Consider the following 23202-nt stretch of genomic DNA (forward strand, 5'->3'; position numbering starts at 1 on the left):
AGAGTTGCATCTCTTATTACTGGGCAGAGAAGAGATAAGTAGTTTTAATGCCATCGTTTGGCCAGAATAGAAAACCCTGCTGAAGAAGTAAGGAGGTTAAGATGAGGGCCATCCTCCCTACTCATTAGAACCTTATATGTCCTTTGAGACTAGGTTTCTACTCTACCTCTTCCAGGAAGCCTTCCTGGGCCTGGGGCGGGGGGGGGGGGGGGGAACAGTGTCTTTTTCCTCTGACCTATAGCAGGAGTGACCTTTTAGGCCATTTGGACCTTACCACATGCTAGCTATTAGTTGTCTTTGGTGTGTCCATGCTTTGTATTAAAAGGTTCCAAGTCTTCATTCATTGTGACGAGTATTCTAGAGTGTTTGTGATGTCATCCTATCTAGGTCAATCCAGTGGGAGAGTCCAGAGAAAGGAACAATTTTTTTTCCCTCATGGTTTATGTGGTTGGTAAGTAACCCAGAGCCTCTCATCAAACAGTCCCAGTAGAGGGTCTAGACTTTCTTCATTGATCTGGGACCCTCATGGCTCTGGGAAATTCCCTCTCAAAGGTTGGTTTGAAGACAGCTGAAAGGAAGCCATGACTACTCTCTCTCCAGAAAACAGCAACTCTGCCATGAGATCAGCCTCTTTCATACTGGTAAGTTATTTCTAAAGGTCTGGCTTTGCTTCACCAGTCCCAGCCTCACCACTGCCTTCACCTCTCACCTCCTGGAAATATATTTTACTTGAAGAGAGTTTCTTCAGTCAGCATGGTGGTCATGAAGTCTTAGCTAGCTTCAAAAGTCACCAATTCATATTCCTGCAGAACCTCATACCTAAGCACTGTGCAGGGAAGGAGCCTCTATAACATTTCTACCTTCTCACCCTTCTGGGATTCTTCATCTGTTTGGATTTTCTGCTACCTGGGTCTCAGCTACTCCAGCTCAGATAAGTCAGGATCTGTGGCTAGGTGAAGGATGGGAAGGGACAGGCATATTGGTCATAGCTTAGGGCAGAAGAAAGAGCCTCAGGGGAGGAAGATCATTCATTTCCTATTAATGTGATCATCCTCCTCCATCCCATCTAGAGCCAACCCTGAATGGGGATGGAATAGACAGTCATTAGCTTGATATATGCCTTGTGAGATCTTATCCCTCAGTGACTGGCCATATTGACCAAAGTGAGACCCCAGTGGACTTTATTCCTTTGGGTTATGGCATGATCCCTCATTAAAATATTCCTGAAAGGAAGACCATAAGAATCATCAACATGAATTAGCTTGATTTTCTCCAAGGATATACTTTGATGAAAATAACAATAAAAAATATTTCCATTGCACTGTACCATTTACAAAGGACTCCATATGCCCTTTTCCTCACTTGATCTTTACAACAACCCTGTAAAGTAAGTTTACAATTATTTCCATTAGGCTGCTAAGTGGGCATAGTGGGTAAAGTGCTGGACTTGGAGTTAGGAAGACCTGAGTTCAAATACTAATCTCATATACTTCCTAGCTTTGTGACTCGGGGAAAATCATTTAACCTCTTTCTATCTCAGGTTCCTCATATGTAAAATGGGGATGATGGTAGCACTTATCTTATAGGGCTATTTGAGGATCAAATGCAATAATAATTACAAAGTACTATGCATACCTTAAAGTGATAGCCAGGTAAATGCTTTTATTGTCATCTCCACCTTGAAGATAAACTGAGTCTAGGAGTAGGTAAATAGCTTTAAATCCAATTTTTATTTCAAATCCAGAATCCCATCCACTCACATAGCTGGGCAGCTAGGTGGCACTGCAGTGCATAGAGTGACAGACCTGGAGACAGAAAGACTCATCTTCACGAGTTCAAATCCTGCCTCAAGACACTTATTAGTTGTGTGACCCTGTTTGCCTCAGTTTTCTCATCTATATAATGAGCTGGAGAAGGACATGGCAAATCATCCCAGTATCTTTGCCAAGAAAACCCCAAATGGGGCTATGAAGAATCAGACGTAACTGAAAAACAACTGAACAACAAAAATACTACATAGAATGAGAAGAGGAGAAATACAGATTCAGAATATAAGATGGAGGATAGGTTTGGGTGGGATCAGCAAGAACACTACATACCTAAGGATGAGGCTCAGAGAATGAAAGCTTTGAAAGGAAAAATTTGCCCACAAGAGAGATCTGCTTTCATCTATAAGAGCTGGTATTATTTGTCTTCATCACCATCATCATCATTAGCATCACTATTTTTATTAAGAGTGTCCAATTTAATTTTTATCTAGATCCATTTTCCCCTCCTGAAAACAAGTTAGAAAACCAACTAGACTCTGTCTATGAGGCTAACCCAGTAAATAGAGTAGGAGGATGTGAATCCCTCCTTTTTCTTTCTTAACAGACCCATCAAGAAGAGTAAAGAGCTTAAAAGGCTCCATGTTACCTTTGCATTCTAGTCTTTTCCCCTTATAGACTCAACCCTTTCCCCCCCTCTTTAGAGACTTTCTGGTAATGAAGTAGATGGCAATGTTATCTCTTATGTTGTACCTGGTCTAATCCTAAATATATGCCACACCTCACTCGTTAGAATGTCTTCCTCTAGCTCACTCTACTCCTCTTAACCTAGAGTCAAAAGCTCTCCCTACCATAGTATGGTTCTATTGCTTTGGGACTTCAGGTCAACTCATCATCTAAAGCCCACCCAGAATGCTTTTTACATCTAACAACAATTAACCTTTTGTAGTAAGCATGTACTCCTCCAGCTTCTAATTATAGAAGAAGCTTTAATTTGCTTCTCCTTGATTCCTATTTCCCATTTTCTTCCTGCAATAGAAACAAAGGTTATAGAGTTTTGTAGTACATCTCAATACAAGTAGTAAGAAAATGTAAGACTACTTTCCCACCAATCAGATCCAAGGAGTTTCCCCCTCTCAAAGGTAAAAAGAAGCCATTCCATTTTCTAATAGGAACCTATTTGCTACCTGGGGTGTTCACTAGTAATATTCATTCAACCATCATTTTACAATTTGCCAGTGCTACAGTTTAGATTTACAAAAAATCTCAACTCTTACCAGAAACTATTTTCTAAAATGACCAGTGTCTGTTCTAGGACACATCATTTTAAGACAATATTTGAACAGAAAATAGAACAAGATTTTTAAACAGAGCACTAAATTGGTTTGGCCACTCCAGGGGAAGAGGAAACCACCAATTGACAAGTCAGAATGGGATAGCTACTTTGATGAGAATGGTCACTTGGCCAAATCCCGAGATTTTATTTGCATCAATATCCTGGAGAGGGTAAGTCTTCTACCTATTTTGATAACAGAATAAAATTGGCTACCACCAGGGCCCTCTTCATACCCTTATGGGAGTTAGAGGAAGGAGAAAAAAGGTTACCACCAGGATTTCATCTGTTCCTTTAGAGAATTGTGGGAGGGCTGAGGAAGAGAGGGAAGTGGAGGGTGAAGAAGGTATCACAAGGGATGGAAAGCTCAGAGGAGAGGCCCAGAATTCTGTTGTTTCTCTGCCCTTATGGGACTCTAGGGGTTGGTTTCATTCCCACTCTGCTCACAGGGCCTGCATCCCTATGTACGAACAGAGGCATGGAAGTTCCTCACAGGCTACTATTCATGGAGGAGTTCCAGTGATGAGCGACTGATGGTGGACAGCACCCGGAAGTATGTTTGATCACTATAGATCGGTGTTATGGAAATAAGAGGGTTAGACTAGGGCAAAAGATCTGAAATTAGGAGATTTACACTTACTGGTTGCATAACTTTGAATAATGACTTCTCCAGGCCTCTTTCCCCATATATAAAATGGAAATCATAATAATTGTGTTATTTTTATGAAATCCTCTCCAGGTTCCACGAAACCCCAGACCATGTCTGGGTTGTTATAAGGAAAGAGCTTTGTAAAATTTAAGGTACTATATAAATGGAATAACTATTATCATCAACTTTTCCAGTCTCAGAGGAAGAGATATCTCTCCTCTCTCAAGCTAAGCTTATTCGAATTCTCATCTTTTTTTTCTACCTTTTAAGGATCAAATGAGACATTACAAACTTTACTACATACATGTAGGCTATTCATAGGATCACAAATCCCATGATTTAATAGTGAGATTGAAATCCTATCATTTTAACCTGTAAGGGTCCTTAGAAATCATCAATTCTAATATCTTCATTTTTCAAAGGAAGAAAGTGGAGGCTTGTAAAATGGAGGTAAGTCAACAAGCATTCATTAAGTGATGACTGTGTGCCAGGAAAAATATAAAATGATGGATTTACAAAGAAAAAAAAAGGACAAAAATGGTCTCTGCCCCCAAGGATCTTACCTTCTAGCAGATCAATATGAAATTTACTAACTGTATATGCCATGAAGAAGTAGATGGAATGTTATTTCCGAGAGGAAGGCACTGGAAACCAGAAGAAGAGGTGGGTGAATCGAGAAAGGATCCTACAGAAAGTAGGATTTGACCTGCCTAGAACCCAAGCTTTCTCACGCTAAATTCAGCCACTATTATATATCCTGTTATTATATATATATATATAACATTTTTATTATAACACATTATTATATATTCTGTTCCATTATTATTAATATTATTATCATAGTTGTCTGAACCAGAAATGTCAGACACCCAGGGCATTTCAGTCACCATCCTCCAGTGTACATTAAAATGTGATGGAAAAATATTTAATGGAATAAATAAAAATACAACAGAACATAGATAATGTTAGTATGTGATTTTCTAAGTTAATATAGCTCCCGTAGGGATTTTTATGTCTCCCGTAGGTTTTAATGCCTCCTGTTCCTATGTGAGTTTGACACCATTGCTATAAATTATTCACAACCTTTTTCTTCAAATTCTTTGTTTTTGTTTTATTTTATTTTTGTTTCATTTTCTCTCCAGTATGTCCAACTCTATTTTCAGCTCAAGTCTAAGGGAGAAGGAATAGAAATGTTCATTGTTTTGGGAAAGCCTCCTTCTCCCAGGTGGAGAGCCTATATGAGAGTGTAAATTCCCCTATATGAGAGTGTAAATTCCCATTCTGAACTGGATGGTTTTGATTCAAAGGGCTCTGAAGATGAGAGAATGGAGTTCAGCATGGGCTAGAGTGGTCAGGGTGGACTTCACAGAGGATGTAGCATTTAAATTACAACTTAGAGGGTAGGGAGAACTTGGAACAGGAGGAGAGGAAGCAGAAGAGGGATCTTTGAGATAAGTCAGAGAGAAGGTCCAGGGCTGAGAATTAGTGCAGTATGTGCAAAACCTCAATCAGACTCGGGCAATCAGAGCTTTACTTTAGGGGGACCAATATAGGGGGTTGCCTGTGCTGTGCCAGTCAGTCTCATTATCTTTCATCAGCTCTTTACAACACATCATAGCTGATGCCTTTCTCTTTCTTGGCCCCAGACTTATCCTTTGTGTCCTTACAGGAAAAACTATGAGGCTTTATGTGAAATGTATGAGAAAATCCAACCGCTCCTGGAAAACTTGCACCGGAATTTCATGGAGACACAGAACAACATCTGTGAGCAGAGCTGGACAGAACCCCAGGGATCTGGGGTCTATAGAGGGCATTCTGGGCAGGCCTCTCTGAAAAATTTCCAAGGAAGGAAATTCCCTGGGTTTGGCAGAACTGGCTACAGATGCTTTCAAGCCTTTTTGAAGTCACTTTTTGGCCAGTGCATCACCAATTATGTCTTTACTGAGCCTCCTGGGTCAGGTGCCGTGAGAAAAATATGGTGCCTGCCCTGGGGCACATTGTAATATGGTTAAAGGGAGATTTACACATGAGAGACCCTAGAGAACAGCACAAGGCAATAAATACGTGCTAAGACCTATGAGTTCTATAGACTGGAAGGTCAAAGGAGGGGCCTATCTTTGTCAACTGGAATAGACAGAAAACTTCCTGGAGGAATTAGGACAAGGGCTGGGCCTAGAAACATGGGTTTTGTGCTAGTGAAAGGAAAATGGAAGACACTTTAGGAAGAAGTCAGAGGAAATAGTAGTAGAATAGAGGACAGGGGGAATGCCGTATGAATAAAGAGGGATGATTATGATACGTGCAGGCAGAATGAGACTAGTTTGGTTGGAGTGGAGGGACCCCATTGAAGATTATAGAATTCTCAAACCCAACTCCCACCTACCAATCAGTACTGCTCCATCATGGGGCGTGGCATTTAGGAGAGGTATTAAGCTCTTGTCTCCTTCCCCAATATTGGTAGTGCCTGGATACTGACATATTCTAAGGAAAGGGGGAAGGTAGGTAAAAGGGATCTATCAAAAATGTAGCTGTTGCTCTACCCACTCAAATATCTAACTGCCCTGTGTCAGAGAGAATCACAATATAATTTTAAATAATAACAGTCCTTTTGATGTTGTCCATGCCCACATTCTCAGGCCAATACATAAAAAGTTGAGTGCAAAAAATTCCCATCAGAGGAATGCACCACACAAGACCCTCAGTAAAGACACTGAATAGGGGGCCACGCTCTGCCCCATCTTCTCTCTCCTGACTCTAATATAATGAGGCTCTGCATAAGTCAATCTTGAACGCCATCAACAAAGGTTTGCTTCTTCTAGCTTTTTTGTGTGTGAGCTTCAGGAAACCCTAGTTTGAGAGAGTTTGCCATTCTTGGGCTATGGTCCAAAGCTCTATCTCTAAAGATGCCACCAGCTCTGCTGTCTCAATCTTCCTTGCTAGGCAAATCACTGTCCATCTCATAGCTTTGTCAGCACTGATCAGAGAGTGGATGAGTTTTTCACAGAACCTAATGGTTATTTTGTGATTATCTCTCCCAACCTGCTGAAGCCTATGACATCCAGAGACTCTATGATAGGGATCCCTTGGGCAATGTCGTCATAGATAAGAAGCGTCTAGAGAAGATTCTACTCTTGAGTTATGTGTGCAACCCAGAGGCTGGTGAGCTGCCCAAGAATGCCCCTGCCTCAAACCCACCCAAGCCTGTCTATTCCTCCCATTATCCTCCCCATCTCCCTGTATCCTGGCTCATTCCTCCTCAGTCTCTCCCCACAAGTTCCCAGCCCCATGACTCCCCTAAGCCCTTCCCCTTCCCCATGATCTCCCATCTGCCCCTGCTCCCAGCCTAAGGGGAACCTGGCCTTCCATTCTCTCTGACCCCCAGCTCCACTGTATCTTTGTTAGAATACCAGCAGGGTTTCCATGAGATGGTGATGCTTTTCCAGCTGATGGTGGAGAATGACCATGAGACCTTCTGGCTTTTCCAGTTCTTTCTGCAGAAGACAGTGAGTAGCCCAGGCAAACCCTATGCACCCCAAAACTAAAAGGCAGTATTGGCATATTTGTCTCTGTTCACTTGCCTGTATGACATAAATCCCCCTCCTCCCCACATTCTCAGTGATCCCAAGGACTCTTCACTTGGTACTAAACTGACGAAGAGCAGGGACTTGCCTTTCTTATCACATAGCATCAAGCTTACCATATAATGAATCTTGTATCTTTATTGAATGAATGAATGAATGAATATACCTGGATTCAATATGTTCTCTGTCTTAGGATTAGGTTGAGGCTGGGTTAGGGATGGACGTGCATTTTAGAACTATTCTGTTATTCATATATTTGTGTCAAAAAGAGTAGTTATTTAGTCATTCTGCTGTGTCCAAGGACCCCATGGGCCATACTGTCCATAGGGTTTTCTTGGCAAAAAACCTGGGGTGGTTTGCCATTTTCTTCTCCAGTGAATTAAGATAGACAGAGGTTAAGTGACTTGTCCAAGATGCCACAGCGAGTGAGTTTCTGAGGCTAAATTTGAATGCAGCTCTTTCTGACTCCAGGTCCAACACTCTTCTTATCTACTGACATGCCCCATGCCAGAGAGGACCACAGTATAATTTTAAATAATAACACTACCACCACCACTCCCCACTCCTACTACTACATCATCTATGTCTACATTACAATTTAGAAAGGTAGAACTGTGGGGGGGGGGGCAGCTGGGTAGCTCAGTGGATTGAGAGCCAGACTTAGAGATGGGAGGTCCTAGGTTCAAATCTGGCCTAAGCCACTTCCCAGCTGTGTGACCCTGGGCAAGTCACTTGACCCCCATTGCCTAGTCCTTACCACTCTTCTGCCTTGGAGCCAATACACAGTATTGACTCCAAGACAGAAGGTAAGGGTTTATTAAAAAAAAAAAAAAGGTAGAACTGTGATTTCATTGGAAGACTGATTTACCAGTAAGGAAATGTCTTCTCTCAAGGCAAGTGAGCACTTGTTTTAAACAATAAACAGTTTTAGAGAGTTGCCTAGGAGAAACCGAAACGTTAAATGATTTGTTCAGAATCAGTCAGAATAGAGCAGAGGCAGGACTTGAACTCAGTATTTTCTGGCTCTGAGTCAATTCCACTATTGCATACTCCCTGTGGATGATGATAATAATAATAAAAGAAGAATGAAAGGAAGAGGAAGAGAAAGTAAAGGAGACACATTTTCACAATAGTCCACAGAACATTCAATATAAAAGTATCATTCTGGTGTGTGTGGAGGGGCAGAATGGGTTTAAATTGTGACCTACTTGAGGGCAAAGACTATCTATCTTTTGCCTTTCAATATATCTTTGGTGCTTAGCACAGTGCCTGACAAATAATAGACAAATGCCTGGTGACCAACCTGGTAGAGATCATGTCTCTGAAATCTCTCAAAAAAATTGAGAATGAGATTATAATAATAGTAATAATAACTGATGTTTATATAGTTCTGAATGGATTACAAAGTGCTATACAAAACACCTTATTCGGTCCTCAAAACAACTGTGAATACAAAAATGTCTCTCTTTTACAGATATTCAATGTCTTGCACAGGGTGACTTAGGAAGTATCAGAGGCAAGATTTGAACCCATTTTCCTGACTCCGGGGCTAGTATTTTCACCACCATGCCATGTTGCCTCTCATTAGCAAAGAATATCAAGGCTTGGAGTCAGGAGATGAGTTCTAATTCTAGTTTTAATTGAGTGGTTTGTCAAGACTTTTGAGCCTTATCTGTGAAAAGGGGGCATTAGACAACTTTTGCACAACTTTCCTGGAAAGCTCACCATGAGGAGATCATTTAGTAAAAGGCAATGAGCTATAGAAATGTGAGTTATTAGCAGACCATTATTTAATTATCTTCGCTAGATTAGGCTTTCCTTCCTGTTGCATTTTCGTGCTCATTTGCAGAGATGCTGCCTATTTTAAAGCAAACTTTCTTTGCACCATTGATGTGGAAACTCCCCCCTCCATTGATATAAACCAATAACTTGCATCAGAATTTGTGTAGTCTTGGAGAGTGACAGGGAATTCCAGAGAAGCCCACTCCACATTTTTATATCCCCAATTATGTTCCTTATATTAGAGTGGCATCTGCCATCCACCTCCTGAAGAATATAAGTCCTAATACTACTTTCTGAGGTCAAATAGGACAAATCCCCTTCTGCTCCCTAGGACAACTCTTCAATCATATCAAGACCATCACTAAGGAAGAAGCTAGGTGGCTCAATGAATTGAGAGTCAGGCCCAAAGGCAGGGCATTCTGAGTGGCCTCATATAATATCTAGGGGGTCACTTCACACCCCCATTGCCTACCCCTTACTATTCTTCTGCCTTGGAACTAATACACAATATTAATTCTAGGATGGACGGTAAGGTTTGTTTGTTTGTTTGTTTTTAAGATTAAATTATTAAGCCATCTCTGTCTTTACTTCCCCAGGCTAAATTCCCCAAGTTCATTTTGTCTTATGGAGTGGTTTTGAGTCCTTCAGTATCCTATCTCTTCCTCAGAACATAATCCAATTTGTCAATATCTTCTCCAAGATGTCACTTCCAGAACTGGATCCATTATTCTGGGTGTAGTTTCAATAGGACAGCAAATAGCAGGATGACCTCCCCCTTCTTCTGGACAACATGCTATCATTTATGTAATCTAAAATCACATTATGTGAGGTAGTGTGGTAAAATGGATGGAAAAGTGGCTTTGGAGTCAAGAAGACCTGGCTTCAAATCTTACCTCTGATAGAAGTTCACTTTGCTGGTCCAATCACTTTACTATTCTTTATGACAAATCTCAAGGCTATAAGTTATTGAACCACTGAACATACTATCCCTGCATTGTTAGGGGTAGTATCTTTGGAGCAGTGAGGTAGTATAGTGGATTGAGCACTTAGCCTGGAGTCAGGAAAACTTGAATTCAAATGTAGCCTCAGATACTTACTAGCTGTATGATTTTGGGCAGGTCATTTTCTATTTGCCTTAATTTCCTCATTTGTAAAATGAGGATCATCATAGTACCTACATCTCAGATTTATTGTGAAGAACATAATTATAAAGTGCTTAGCATAGTGCCTGGCACATCCAATTCACATCTCTTTGTCTTTTTTATGAGAGATATCATCCAACTATCTTGTGTTCTAGTGTTCCCCCAGCTTACTACTCAATTAACCTTGACAAAAAGGAAGTGAGTTTAGTCTGACATGTGTTCTTCATGGACCGATGCTAGTTCTTAGTGGTTCACATCAACACTTGCTACATGCTTACAGACTGCGCCATTAATAATCCTCCTTGAACTGATGCTAAATCATTGTCCTATATAGTTCAGAGAATCTACCTCCTTCTTTTGGAAAGTTAGGTCAGCATTTGCCCATTGCCATTCCTGAGCCCCTTCTATAATTCTAAGAAATCAACAACAGAAGCTCAACAACTATATTCAAAAGTTAGTCCCATTCTTTGTGTCATAGATCATCCAGTGACCTGAAGATGCTGAAGACAGCTGGAGGCTCCTTTGCCCTCTTCTCATTTTTCTTGGGTTTCAATTCCCTCTTAACCATTTTTGTTCTATCTTCTCTGAACTCAAAGTCCTTCTCCTTGGAAGAGAACATAGAAGCTAAATAGCAATTGAGTGGTTCAATTTTATTCAGCTACACAGTAAAGTGAACTTTCTCTTTCATCATAGCTAAAAGTGTTTTGTTTGTCTTTCTTTCAAAAATAAAACTGTCCTTATTTTTTATCAACTGTCTCAGTTTGGTCTGAGCTTTTATATTCTTGACACTCATAGTACAGGAGTGTGTCATTCTTTTATATTCATCCTCAGTTACCTGCCCTCTATTCCATCTCTTATAGATATTTGTGTTTCTTAAAAAAAAAGCTGATTGTGTCCCTCAAGAATGCTTCAATCTCTTTAAGCAACATTGTTTTTCTTAACCTCATTGGACACAGTTGTGACTGTATTGTTGAAATTTCATAGCCATTCACATGACCTGATGCTATGGGGATGCTTGCTCTGCCCTTGACCATAAGGTGCTAAAATTATATAATACAGAAGAATCCTTGTTCAAGGCATTCATGCCACAATGACAACATTCCCAAATGCTGTAGCATTTGTAAGAAGTTCACATGGAAGCTGGCTTCAGTGGAGGCCCAGGGATAATCTGTAAGACCTTCCACCTGACTTTCTGACCACCAAAAAAAGTTTCAACACTACCATTCAGTTAGGCAGAATATAGGTGTAACTGTTGTTCCTATTGCTACTACAAGGGGGCAACACCAAAGTCTCTTAGGAAAGTCGCCATCACTATTTGACAAGAGGAAGAATCACTACTTAGTCTGTTGAATGATAAAAGCAAACATTTATGTAGAACTTTAAAGTTTGCAATGTACATTTTCTCACCTGATTCTTACAACCTCCTGATGTAGTTACTCTTCCCATTTTATTTTTTCCCCATTTTATTATGTTATTCTTCCCATTTTACAGATAAGGAAACTGTAGTGTCCTACAGATAAAATAATAGGATTATAGATTTAGAACTAAAAGGAATAGTAGAAGTTAATTAAGAATTTTATATCAATCTACAGATAAGGAAGTCAAGACCTAAAGAGATAAAATGACTTCTCTAAGGTTAACAGAGCAAGAATTTGAAACCAAGACTTCTTATTCTAGGGGCAGCAAGGTGGCTCGGTGAATAAAGCACCTGGTCAGGAAGACCTGAATTCAAATCTGACCCCAGAGACTTATTTCACTGTGTGACAAGGCAAGGCACTTAATCTTGTTGGCCTCAGTTCCCTCATCTATAAAATAAATTGGAAAAGGAAATGTCAAACCATTCCAGTATCTCTATGAAGAAAATCTCAACTGAGGTCATGAAGAATCAAACATGGCTGAGCCAACTAAACGACCACCTCTGACTCTAGATCTAATAATGCTCTTTCCACTCTGAACCCAATTCTTCCTGACTCCTAATTCCAGCACTCTCTACTGATACTCCATTCACATAATTAAGGCATCCCAACTATGGGAAGATGCCTTCTAATTTTCTAGAACCATAGAATGTCAAAACTGGAAGACCCTCAGTGGCCATCTAGCCCACCTTATATCTGTCTAATAATTTTTGCTATAAAATTCCCAAAAAGCAATGAGCCATCTTTTGCTTGAAGACCTGTAGCAAAGCCCACTATTTGCTAGCCAGCTTATTCAGCTTTAAGATAGGTCTAATTTGTTAGAAAGCTTAAACACACACATACACACACACACACACACACACACACACACACACACTTATATACCTCCCTCAATTTGCCCTTAACTTGTTTCCATATTAGCAAGATGGAGTTTCCCCAGAAGAAGGGTTACTGCTACAATTCACTACTCTTATGGTACTCGGGGGTAACTCTTTTGACTATTATTTCCTACTAACACTGTAGCTCATCAGAATCTACCTATGCTAGAATAGTCCATCTGAAAATCAGTCACTTAATTAGCCTTAGCCAAAAAGATCTATTGAAAATGCAAATTAAATACATAACATTTTCATAACATTATACATGTAAACTTGAGTTATACTCTCTCAACAATGCACAATACTCACAGCAATGCACAACAATGTACAAAGAAGTGATATACACTTGACGTTTCAGGATAGTGAGGCACATAGAGAATAAATATGGCTGGAGTAACTCAGATCACTGAACCTCAGTCTTGACTTCTCTGTCTTAGGAATTCCCCATAAATATTCCTTGGTAAACATAGCTTCTGTGTTGAACAAATACTTTCACTGATAAGTTGATTTGATCCACATTGTGGTGGATGAACACTTCACTGGGTTGGTGTCTCAGTTGGATGAGTTAGTCCACTTCTGCTGCTCCTCTTGCAGGTCTGTTCCTAAGCTGCTTTTCTCATCAAGTGAGCTTGCTCCCTGACAGCAACTGTGGTATCTGTCACTTCTAGTTTCAGGCTTAGCTGATGCTTTCAATTGAATTAATGTTTTGTTCTCTTAGGAAAAGGCAGTAAATCTTATCCTAAATCTCACAAAAAAGACCCTCTCCAATTCAGTACTTTTGTAGGACTTTTCTGCTCTACCTTTCAGAAAAAAAAAAAACAGGTGGTAATGCAAATAAATTCCTCCTTCCCTCCTGTTCCTCTCCTTCCTCCTCCTCCTCTTCCTCCTTCTCCTCCTCCTCCTCTTCCTCCTTCTCCTCCTCCTCTTCCTCCTCCTCTTCCTCCTTCTCCTCCTCCTCCTCTTCCTCCTCCTCCTCCTCCTTCTCCTCCTCCTCCTCCTCCTCCTCCTCCTCCTCCTCCTCCTCCTCCTCCTCCTCCTCCTCCTCCTCCTCCTCCTCCTTCTTCTTCTTCTTCTTCTTCTTCTTCTTCTTCTTCTTCTTCTTCTTCTTCTTCTTCTTCTTCTTCTTCTTCTTCTTCTTCTTCTTCTTCTTCTTCTTCTTCTTCTTCTTCTTCTTCTTCTTCTTCTTCTTCTTCTTCTTCTTCTTCTTCTTCTTCTTTTTCTTCTTCTTCTTCTTCTTCTTCTTCTTCTTCTTCTTCTTCTTCTTCTTCTTCTTCTTCTTCTTCTCCTTCTTCTTCTCCTCCTTTCCTTCACCTTCATCTCTTCCATCTTGGCAACATATCCTAGCAGAAAACAGAAAATAATCTTCTCCATTTTAGCCACAGATACACAGGTAACAGTAGAAAGAAAAATTCAACCTCTATTTAGTCAACTAAATTTGCCTAGCAAGTGACAGTGCAAAGAGGGAGTTATGACTTCTCTAACACAGCTCTTAAGTCTGTTATTTTTATCTCTATGTCTTCTTATTTCCATCTCTTTATGAATGTCAACTAAATCTTCTCTGAGAGAGATCACTTAATTTTATTATTAGTAACCAAATCTTCTTCATCAATCACAGTCATTAAAAAGTAAAGTTCATTTGTTCCATAGTACAAGATAATTCTACCCTAGAAACCTTAAGTGTCTTTCCCAAGGTCATGGAGATAGTAAATAACTGTGCTAAATTTTGAAACTAAGGACCCCTGGAGATGTATATTTGCTTAAGAATTTTCTGGACTGTTTTTGTCTCATCACTGCAGCAACTGTTTTATATTAGTAAAATAGTAGAAGATGGTGATAGAGGATTTGGATGTCTTTTCCTTTATTAATTTCCATTTTCCAGCATCAATTATTCTAACAGTTTAGATTGTAAGTGTTTCATTCTCACAGTCTATCTTCTGATTTGCATTTTCTTGCTCTAGACTTTCTTCAATTACACGTAGAAATATATTTCTACAATTCATTTCTAATGCTTTGCAATTCAGATTCTCTCTTTCCCTCTCCCCACCCCCTTCAAGGCAGTAAATGGTCTATTATAGGTTATACTAGTGCTTTCAGGTAATATGGCTCATGCCATGACACAAGACATATACCACACATACAATAAAAATCTCATGAAGGAAATAAAGTGATAGATGGCATGTTTGATCTGTACTCAGATTCCAACAGTTCTCTCTTTGGCTTGGATAGCATTTTTTATCATGATCCCTTGGCATCTATATCTTGGGACCTTTGTTTTGCTGATAATAGTTTTGTATTTCACAGTTGATCATTGTATAATATTTTTGTTACTATATACACTGTTCTTCTGGTTCTACTTACTATGCTATGCTTCTATGCTATCACTTCATGTAAGTCTTTCCAAGTTTTTCTGAATTCATCCTGTTCATCATTTCTTATGATGCAATAATATTAATGAAATTTTAACTTTGACCATTATTCTAACTAATTGATTTTTTACTGGACAAAGCTAATTCTGAAGTGAGTCACACAGCTACACCTAGTCACTTTCTTTCTGTTAAGATACAATTGATTTCATTTTGGATTGCATTGTTTGGTTCTCATGTTGTCCAGACATTTTTCTGAAAGGAAAGTATTCATGTCATATAAGTATAAGGCTTCTAAACAGTCCAACAGCCAATGGTCTCTTTCCTTTCTCAATCCTGAGCCTTGTTTTTCCAATATGTTTTACTATCCTACCTGTTACAACCTTTGTAATGTAATGATCAAAAGATCAAGACTTTGAAGGATCTCGTCAAGTTCCTTATAGAATTGCTCTAACCTTACATTCTCTGAAAAGAGGTGTTGATATATATAAGCTGCAATTCAATTCACAGTGGGTTTGGGTTTTTTGCCTGTTGAACTGAAAAATGAAATGATTGCAAGCCTGATGAATGGTTTCTTATTGCTTTTGGGCACATGATGAACTCATCTTCACCAGTTCCTTGATTTGTCCCTCCAAAAAGTTCCCATGAGCCATCTATACACATAGCTACAGCTTTTTTATGTCTTCTAACTTCATTTATTATGATAATATCAATGTTGATGTGGTTCCATTCTTCAAAAAGAATAGCAATATATTGGTCATTGGGCAAAAATCACAGATGAAGAAGCAACAGTTTAAATTTAATGCTGGATGATCAAAATGTCTCCTGCTTCTAAGAGCACTCTGCCACTGCTGTTTTGTTTTTTTTAAACCCTTACCTTATGCCTTGTGTATTGGTTCCAAGGTAGAAGAGCAGTAAGGGCTAGGCAATGGGGGTTAAGTGACTTGCCCATGGTCACACAGCTGGGAAGTGTCTAAGGCCAGATTTGAACCTAGGACCTCCCATCTCTAAGCCTGGCTCTAAATCCACTGAGCCACCCAGCTGCCCCCTGCCACTACTGTTTTGAAAGTGAAAATGGGGCTAAAACAGAGAGAAGTTATGCCTCATTTCCTTCTTGGCAGAGAGATTACCAATGTGGAACATTGAATATACTATCAGACTTTCAAAAGTGTTGATTACTTTCATTTAATTATTTTGTCTTTATTTTTTGTTGTTGTTGTAAGACATATCTCATGAAGGATAAATGATAGGGAGGTGGAAATGAAATAGATAATAATTTAAAGTATTAAATGTAAGTAAAAGGAGGATGTACTGAGCCATTTTGAATTTTTCCTTGAACCATCAGTTGCTATAGCCAAAGGAGAAATTGATAATAGTAAACCTATTTAGAAATTAGTTTCTTAGTACTTAGATTGATTACCTGGTCTTCAGGTAGTGAATTTAGACTACTGCCAGAAAACTATCCCAATATCATTTTACAGACCTGTACATCATGATCACAGTCCATGCCAGTTTGAATATTTTATTTCCTAGGTCTCAGTTTCTTCATCTATAAAAAGAGAAGCTTGGATTAGGTGACCCTTAAGGTCCCCTCTAACTTTAAATCTATAATTTTGTGGTCATAAGGTCCACTTCCATGCCATAATAAAGCAGCAAAGCAGGACTTGGGTGGAGGTCTCCTTTCCACTAGCCACATGTCCAATTTCATAGCAATTCCTCTGATCCATTGAACTCCACATTTGAGGTGCTTATTCTTAGACATATCTGGCCATTCTTTGACCTGATACAGCACTCATAGCCAAGTAAGAAAGGGGCCCTTTTCTAATGGTTTTCTACATACTTGTTCTTAGCTCTCCCATGAGAATCGGCTGAGTTGTACTGTCTAGGTTATGAAAACCTTACCATGGCCTACATCAAAGTGCTTAGAACACTGAATACTAAAATCTGAAGCAAAAGGATGCCAACTGCCATGTGAGACCAAGTGAGGTGTATACTAGCACCAAAGATCCCAATGGGGTTGGGGAGGGGGATGAAATTCTTGAAGATCAGAAGTGATTTTGCCAAGACCTTAAATTGTTTCACTTTCTGTTCTCTTCATTTCCCCTTCTCTTTTCTTTCCCCATTTGTCTTCCATCATCTCCCCAGGAGCACAGCTGTGTCATTAATATTGGGGTGGGAAAAAACCTGGAAATGCTCAACAATTTGATTTCTTTCCTGGATCCCACCTTTGCTGAGCATTTAAGTAAGTTGGCCTTTTACCTTTTTCTTTTCTTCAGTTCCTTCCCATCCCAATCAAGGCCCTGGGAGTTGGGGGCAGCAAAGGACTTAATCCAACTTGATCCAAAGGAAAGATCACTGAATGTGGAGTCAAGAGCTCTGAGTTCAAATTTCAACTTGGTCCTCTACCCCCACCACTTTGGGCAAGTCACTTTGGGGAATGTGTCCTCTTCTGTAAAATGAGGGCAATGGGTGAGATGACCTCTAATGTCTATCTTCATTCTAAATTATGACCCTAATAGCATTGAAGAGTTTTTGTCTTTCAGTCCAGGACGCTCTCTACTGGATCTTGATATGCCTGGCTTCTAGGAGTTGAAATGATTCATTCATCTGTCATTTCATAACCTGTTATGCTCTTCCTAGACAGCTCTGAAGAGGGATAGAATCTACATGAGTGAGTTGGGAGCAGGAGGGCTCAAACACTGACTGTTTGTTTTTCTTCCTCCCAAGGAGGGAAAGGCAAGGGAGCTGTGCAATCCCTCTTCCCCTGGTTCTGCCTCTTCTTCCAAAGAGCATTCAAGTCATTTGATGATGTGTGGAGGCTCTGGGAGGTAAGGAACTTGGGTGGACTGGTAGATTATTCTGGATAAGCCCATAACCTTCATCCCATAGTTTTCCTTCCTTTTCCCTCCTCATCCATTTATTTCTTACTATACTAATAATATTCATGCTCACTTCTCCAGAGGAACTAGGACAGGGACAAAGTCCACATTACCCATCCCCTTTGCAGGTCTCTCATTTGCTCTGTGTATCCCAAAACCAAGGTGAGAGAATCTATCATCCATTCTAGAAGCAGGGCAGGAATCTCCGTTGAAGCTGCCCAGTTAGATCTCAAGAGATTTTGTACAAAGATCTTTGTTGTTCAAGTTGTCCCTAGGGGAGGTGTGGTACTTTCCTCTGCAGAAGGAGTCCAGAGGGAAATCCAGATTTTTTTTTCAGTTACAGCATCAGTGACACATTAAATTACATCGGAAATCTTTCTTTTGGTGGGCAGGAAGAAATCTGGATTTTCTCCTTCGTTTGCAACTTCTATATTTGATAAGGGGATGGTGCCCAGTGGCCTAGATATTTGACAGATGATTAAGGCTGTAAAGGATATTTGGCTCTGTCCTGCATCCCAGGTGGCCTGGGAACCCTAGATAAGCCAGTTGCAATAATCATCTAGTTTCTGACCTCTTTTGGTTTCTATGAAAGTACTTTTCTACCCCAAAGTAGTTCCCACATAGTCCACTTCCTAAAGAAAGGAAATCTTGAAAAAAAAAGAATAAATCTGAGCCTAATCTCTGTGGAATGAGTCAGAATTAAAGCAGGGGGGATTCAATTTATTTTAATAAACAGTCTTAAAGCAGCTATTACGTGAAAAGTTCTGCACATAAGTACTAGAGTCACAAAGAAAGATCACATAATCCTTGTCCTCAAGAAGCCTCCAGTCCAATAGGGTGGGATTTGGCATGTACTTGAATAATTATGATCCAAGACAGAAGATAACATAGCTAGAGCCAAGGTGCTCTAAGAAAATCTGAGGGAAAGATTTTGATCTTTTGGGGAGGTCAGGGAAGCCATCATGGAAGTGACTGAGCTGGGCTTTGAAGGAAAAGGAAAATTTTAATAAATGGTCAAGTCGAATATGTAACTTAAATAAATGCATGGAGGGAAGAGAGGGGAAGACAAAACTAGATTATGGAGTAGCCCAGTTTGGCTGGAATATAGAGTGCACAAAGCAGAGCAGTGAGAAATAAGGGCAGAGAGATAAACTAGAGCAAGATTGGAGATAATCTTGAAGTCCCTTGCAAAGTAGAGTCTCAAAAATCAGCCCTGGGGTCCAGAGATCCTGCAGAGCCAATCCCCTGTGATAGCCACTCCTTCTCTGGGCTCTCATTTCTTGGTCATGATCCATTGTCTATTGGTAAGGGCCTGGGCCCATGAACCCTCCCTTTTCTCCTTAGTCTTGTTCCCTCCACAATTCCTATAGAAAAGGGGAAGACAAGCCTCTCACTGAGGTCAGGGATCATATCTCGCCTCCTCCTTGTCTTCCCCAATTAATGAAATAAGCATTGATTTAATGGCTAATATTTGCCTGATATATACTATGCTAGACTAGAGATAGAAAGGCACAATGGAGGTAATCTCTGCTCTGAAGGAGCATAATTATATTCCCCTGGGCTGAAGGCAGGGATTCAACACATACACAGATAAATAAACTCGACATAGTCAAAGTTAATACAAGTGCAGTGTAGGGCAGGACGGGTCACTCAGTGATGACGGTCATCCCAGATACCAAGTTCTCCCACTCTCAGTAGAGACTAACTCTCTCTCCCCTGTCGCTTCCACAGGTCCTGATGACAGGGAAACCCTGCAGGAACTTCCAGGTGCTGGTGGCCTACAGCATGTTGCAGATGGTGAGGGAGCAAGTCCTTCTGGAGAGTATGAGTGGAGAAGATATCGTCATGGTGAGGAAATCTACAAGGTTGACCTGGCTTGGCATCTTTGGGAGAAGTGGGCACATCTCCATTCTATTTCCTTCCTGTCTTCAATCCTTGATGAATTCCCTACTGCCTCTCTCCCTGTCCCAGTCTAAATGGCAGCACACAAGGTTTAGAGAAGAGGTATTTTGGTAAATGTTTAACAACCAGGTTCTTGATGTACCCATGTGTGCTTTTAATTTGCATCATTAGCATTTTCTCCAACACTTTCTTCTATCTAAACAACTGACAAGTAAATTAAGTCCTGATTAATAGTTTGCCAGTTTCTGAGGTGTAAAGGCACCCACTGAAATTTAACAATCAGTTTTGAGCCAGCATCTTGTGTTATTATCATTGTTCATTCATGTCCCACTCTTGGTAATCCCATTTGGGGTTTTCTTGGCAAAGATACTGGAAGTGGTTGGCCTTTTCCTTATCTAGCTCATTTGACAGATGAAGAAATTGAGGCAAACACAGCAAAGTGACTTGCACAGGGTCACAGAGCTAATAAGTGTCTGTAGCCAGGTTTAAACTCAAGAAAAATGACTCTTCCTGATTATAGCTTTGCACTCTGTGCACTAATAGTGCCACCTAGTTGCCCTTAAAGTCAGCATACTCCTGGCTTAGAGTCAGGGCAGTGTGGTAAAATGGAAAGAGCAGTGGTTGTGAGGACAGTTTAGGGGTTCAGTAGACAGAGAGTTAGACCTGGAGAAGACAGATCCTGGGTTCAAATCTAGCCTCAGATACTTCCTAGCTATGTGACCCTGGGCAAGTCACTTAACTCCTATTACCTAATTCTTACTGCTCTGCTGCCTTGGAACCAAAACACAGTATTGATTCTAAGATGAAAAGTAAGGGTTTAAAAAATAAAGTACCTGTGAGGGAACTTGTTCTTCATATCTATTCTTGGAAGGAATCATTGACTAGGAGCAGAAGGAAGGGAACAAAAGAGTCCTGAAGTCCTAGATGCTGCCCAGTGACCAGTGGCCACATCTGGCCAAAGGCACATGGAGGAGGAGGAGAGATTGTGAAAGTGATGAAATCTGACTAGAATCTCTCCTTTCTTCTCAATCAGTTCTCCCCTGCTCCAACCTTTATATTGATTCTGCTCAAGAAAACTCGCTCTTGGGCAAATTATCCCCTTCAAAAAGATTTAGTGGACATATTCATTCTTAGGTATTAATAACTAATGTTGGAGGATATTTGGTGCCAAATTATTACATACTTTTATTCCCAACCAGACTGTGAGCCCCCTAGATGGACTCCTTGGCTTTTGACTAGAGAATCTTAAGTGAGTGGAATTTCAAATACTTAATCAAGAGGAGGATATATATCTGGAGCATAAGATCCCCAGATCTCCTCCCATCACAGTGTATGAGTATCCACCTCCTTCAGATGATGTGTGACCTCTTGGAATAGGTCAAGTAGCCCACAACTTCTCTTTTCCCCTCCACAGGTCTGCAATAATCTTATTGACCTTGATGCTGATGAGCTTATCTCTTCTGCCTGTTTGGTCTATGCTGAATTATTTCAAAAGGAGGTGAGTATTCCCAACTTCCAGTTCCTCTAGGGCAGTCTTCCTTTCCTGACATTCCTTTCTCTCTCAAACCCATACCATGCTCCCCCATCATCACTTTCCTTTGCATTCTCTTGGGAAAACATTTGATGGTGTCATCTTGGAATCTAGGAACCCCAAACTTGTAGCCTAGTAAGATCTGATGAACCCCAAGTTTTAGGACTAGCTTGTAAATTGGAGATCCCAAAACTAGTCCTTGTTCCTTATTCCCGGTAGAATCCACCTTGAAGGGAATCTCAGGCTAGCAGTGTCAGACTGAATAATGGACCCTAAGGCCTTCAGGTGGGGTCAAGTGCAAGTCCAGTGACTCTTGAGGCCAATCAGTCTTTTAAGCTAAAGGTCCTGAGTTTGATCCTCGAAAGGAGAGTGTGATATAGTGGGAGACGCTTTTGGAGACAAGAAGAGTAACTTTAGTCCTAAAACTTGGGGTTCATCAGATCTTACTAGGTTACAAGTTTGGGGTTTCTAGATTCCATATTGACAATGGCAAATCATTATACACTTTCATTCCCAACCACTGTGAGCCCCCAAGAACTTACTCTTTTATCTGCTTCTTCCCACCATATAACCAAATACAGGACTTGGGTAGGTAGATAAATGTTAGACCTATGAATGAATGAAAGCATGAGCAAAATGAGTGAATGGATGACTGAATGGAGTGAATGAGTGAAGAAGTAAATGAGTGAATGACTAAAGTAATGAGTGAGAAAATAAACCAGTGAATAAGTCAGTGGGTTAATGTATACATGAAAGAACAAAAAAATGAGATAATGAAGGCATGTCCATGAATAGATAAGACCTCAAGAAAACAATGATGAAAGAACAAATGAGTAAGTGAATTAGTGAGTGAATGAATGAGTCAAAGGATGAATTAATGAGTAAGTGAATGAATGAGAATGAATAAACTCTTGAGTGAATGAGGGAATAAGTAAATGAATGTATATGTAAAGTAATGAGTAAGTAAAGGGATGGGTAGAGGAAGGAAGGGAGCAAGAATCAAGGTATGAATCAGTGAATGAGTAAATTAAATTAATATAGGAGTGAATGAGTGAATAAATGAATGAGTGAAGGAATGAATTCAGTAAGTGAAGGAATAAGTAAGTGGTTGTCTGCTATTGTGGCCAGTAGCTCCTTTTTTGCCCCCTTAATGACAATAAGTTCTCTTCTTTTATTTCTTTAGGTTCCAGATACTTTAAAGGAATTCTTCAACTAAGTTGTTAAAAACGCGGCACCTCAACAGACAGACTTGGTGCCTGAGAAGTAATATCAGGAACAAGGCATAGGCTGAGGGAATAATACAACACCATTGGAAATAACCATTGCTTTGGCCGAGTGACCATTTCTAAGAGCAAGGAAGAGCAGCAGTGCCATCCATTACTAAGCTGCCTCTTAGTGTTGAGTGGGCAAGAAATGATTGGCCATCTGTAAAGGGAAGGGTAAACAAGGCATAGATTGAGGGAATAATACAACATCATTGGAAATAACCATTGCTCTGGGCAAATGACCATTTCTAAGGGCAAGGAAGAAAGAACAGCAGCAGCATCCATTACCGGGCTACTTCTTACAGTTGGGTGGGCTAGGAGTGATTGACCACCTGGTAAAGATAGTGAGAGATGGAAAGAGATTATGCAGGTTGGGAGGAGATTGTGAGGCCCAAGAAGAGCTTATGTGGACTGAGAATAATAATATTAATAATTACTTGAATTTTTATAGCCTGTTAAGATTTCTAGAGCACTTTCCTCACAATAGCCCAGGGAGGCTAGTAGAGCAAGCAGAAACAGTGGCATCCTCATTTTATAAACAAGGGAAACTTTGGCTCGGTGGTTTTTTTCTCAAGAGCAACACAGTTAATAGTGTCAGAGGTCAGCCAGGTCTTCTTATTCCAAGTCAAAGATTCTTTATGCTGACAGGCTAGGAAGAGCATTTAACAGGCAGGAATGAGCCTGGTTTGCCTGAGAAAAGACACAAGGGATGAAAT

The 23202-nt window shown here is 40.2% G+C and overlaps 1 protein-coding gene across 1 annotated transcript; it reads left to right on the forward strand.

The window, feature by feature from the left end:
* The first annotated feature begins 354 nt into the window (after nucleotides 1–354).
* On the forward strand, nucleotides 355–22708 carry TBC1D21 (TBC1 domain family member 21). The gene is made up of 12 exons (XM_007478125.2): nucleotides 355–451; nucleotides 553–641; nucleotides 3165–3272; nucleotides 3549–3652; nucleotides 5418–5512; nucleotides 6797–6907; nucleotides 7151–7251; nucleotides 17055–17151; nucleotides 17637–17737; nucleotides 19520–19636; nucleotides 21105–21188; nucleotides 22405–22708. Exons 2-12 carry the CDS (start codon nucleotides 582–584, stop codon nucleotides 22435–22437), a joined length of 1011 nt encoding a protein of 336 aa, XP_007478187.2. The 5' UTR covers nucleotides 355–451; nucleotides 553–581; the 3' UTR covers nucleotides 22438–22708.
* The last annotated feature ends 494 nt before the right edge of the window (nucleotides 22709–23202 follow it).

Source organism: Monodelphis domestica, chromosome 1, assembly GCF_027887165.1.
Source record: "Monodelphis domestica isolate mMonDom1 chromosome 1, mMonDom1.pri, whole genome shotgun sequence".
NCBI classification, from domain to species: Eukaryota; Metazoa; Chordata; class Mammalia; order Didelphimorphia; family Didelphidae; genus Monodelphis; species Monodelphis domestica.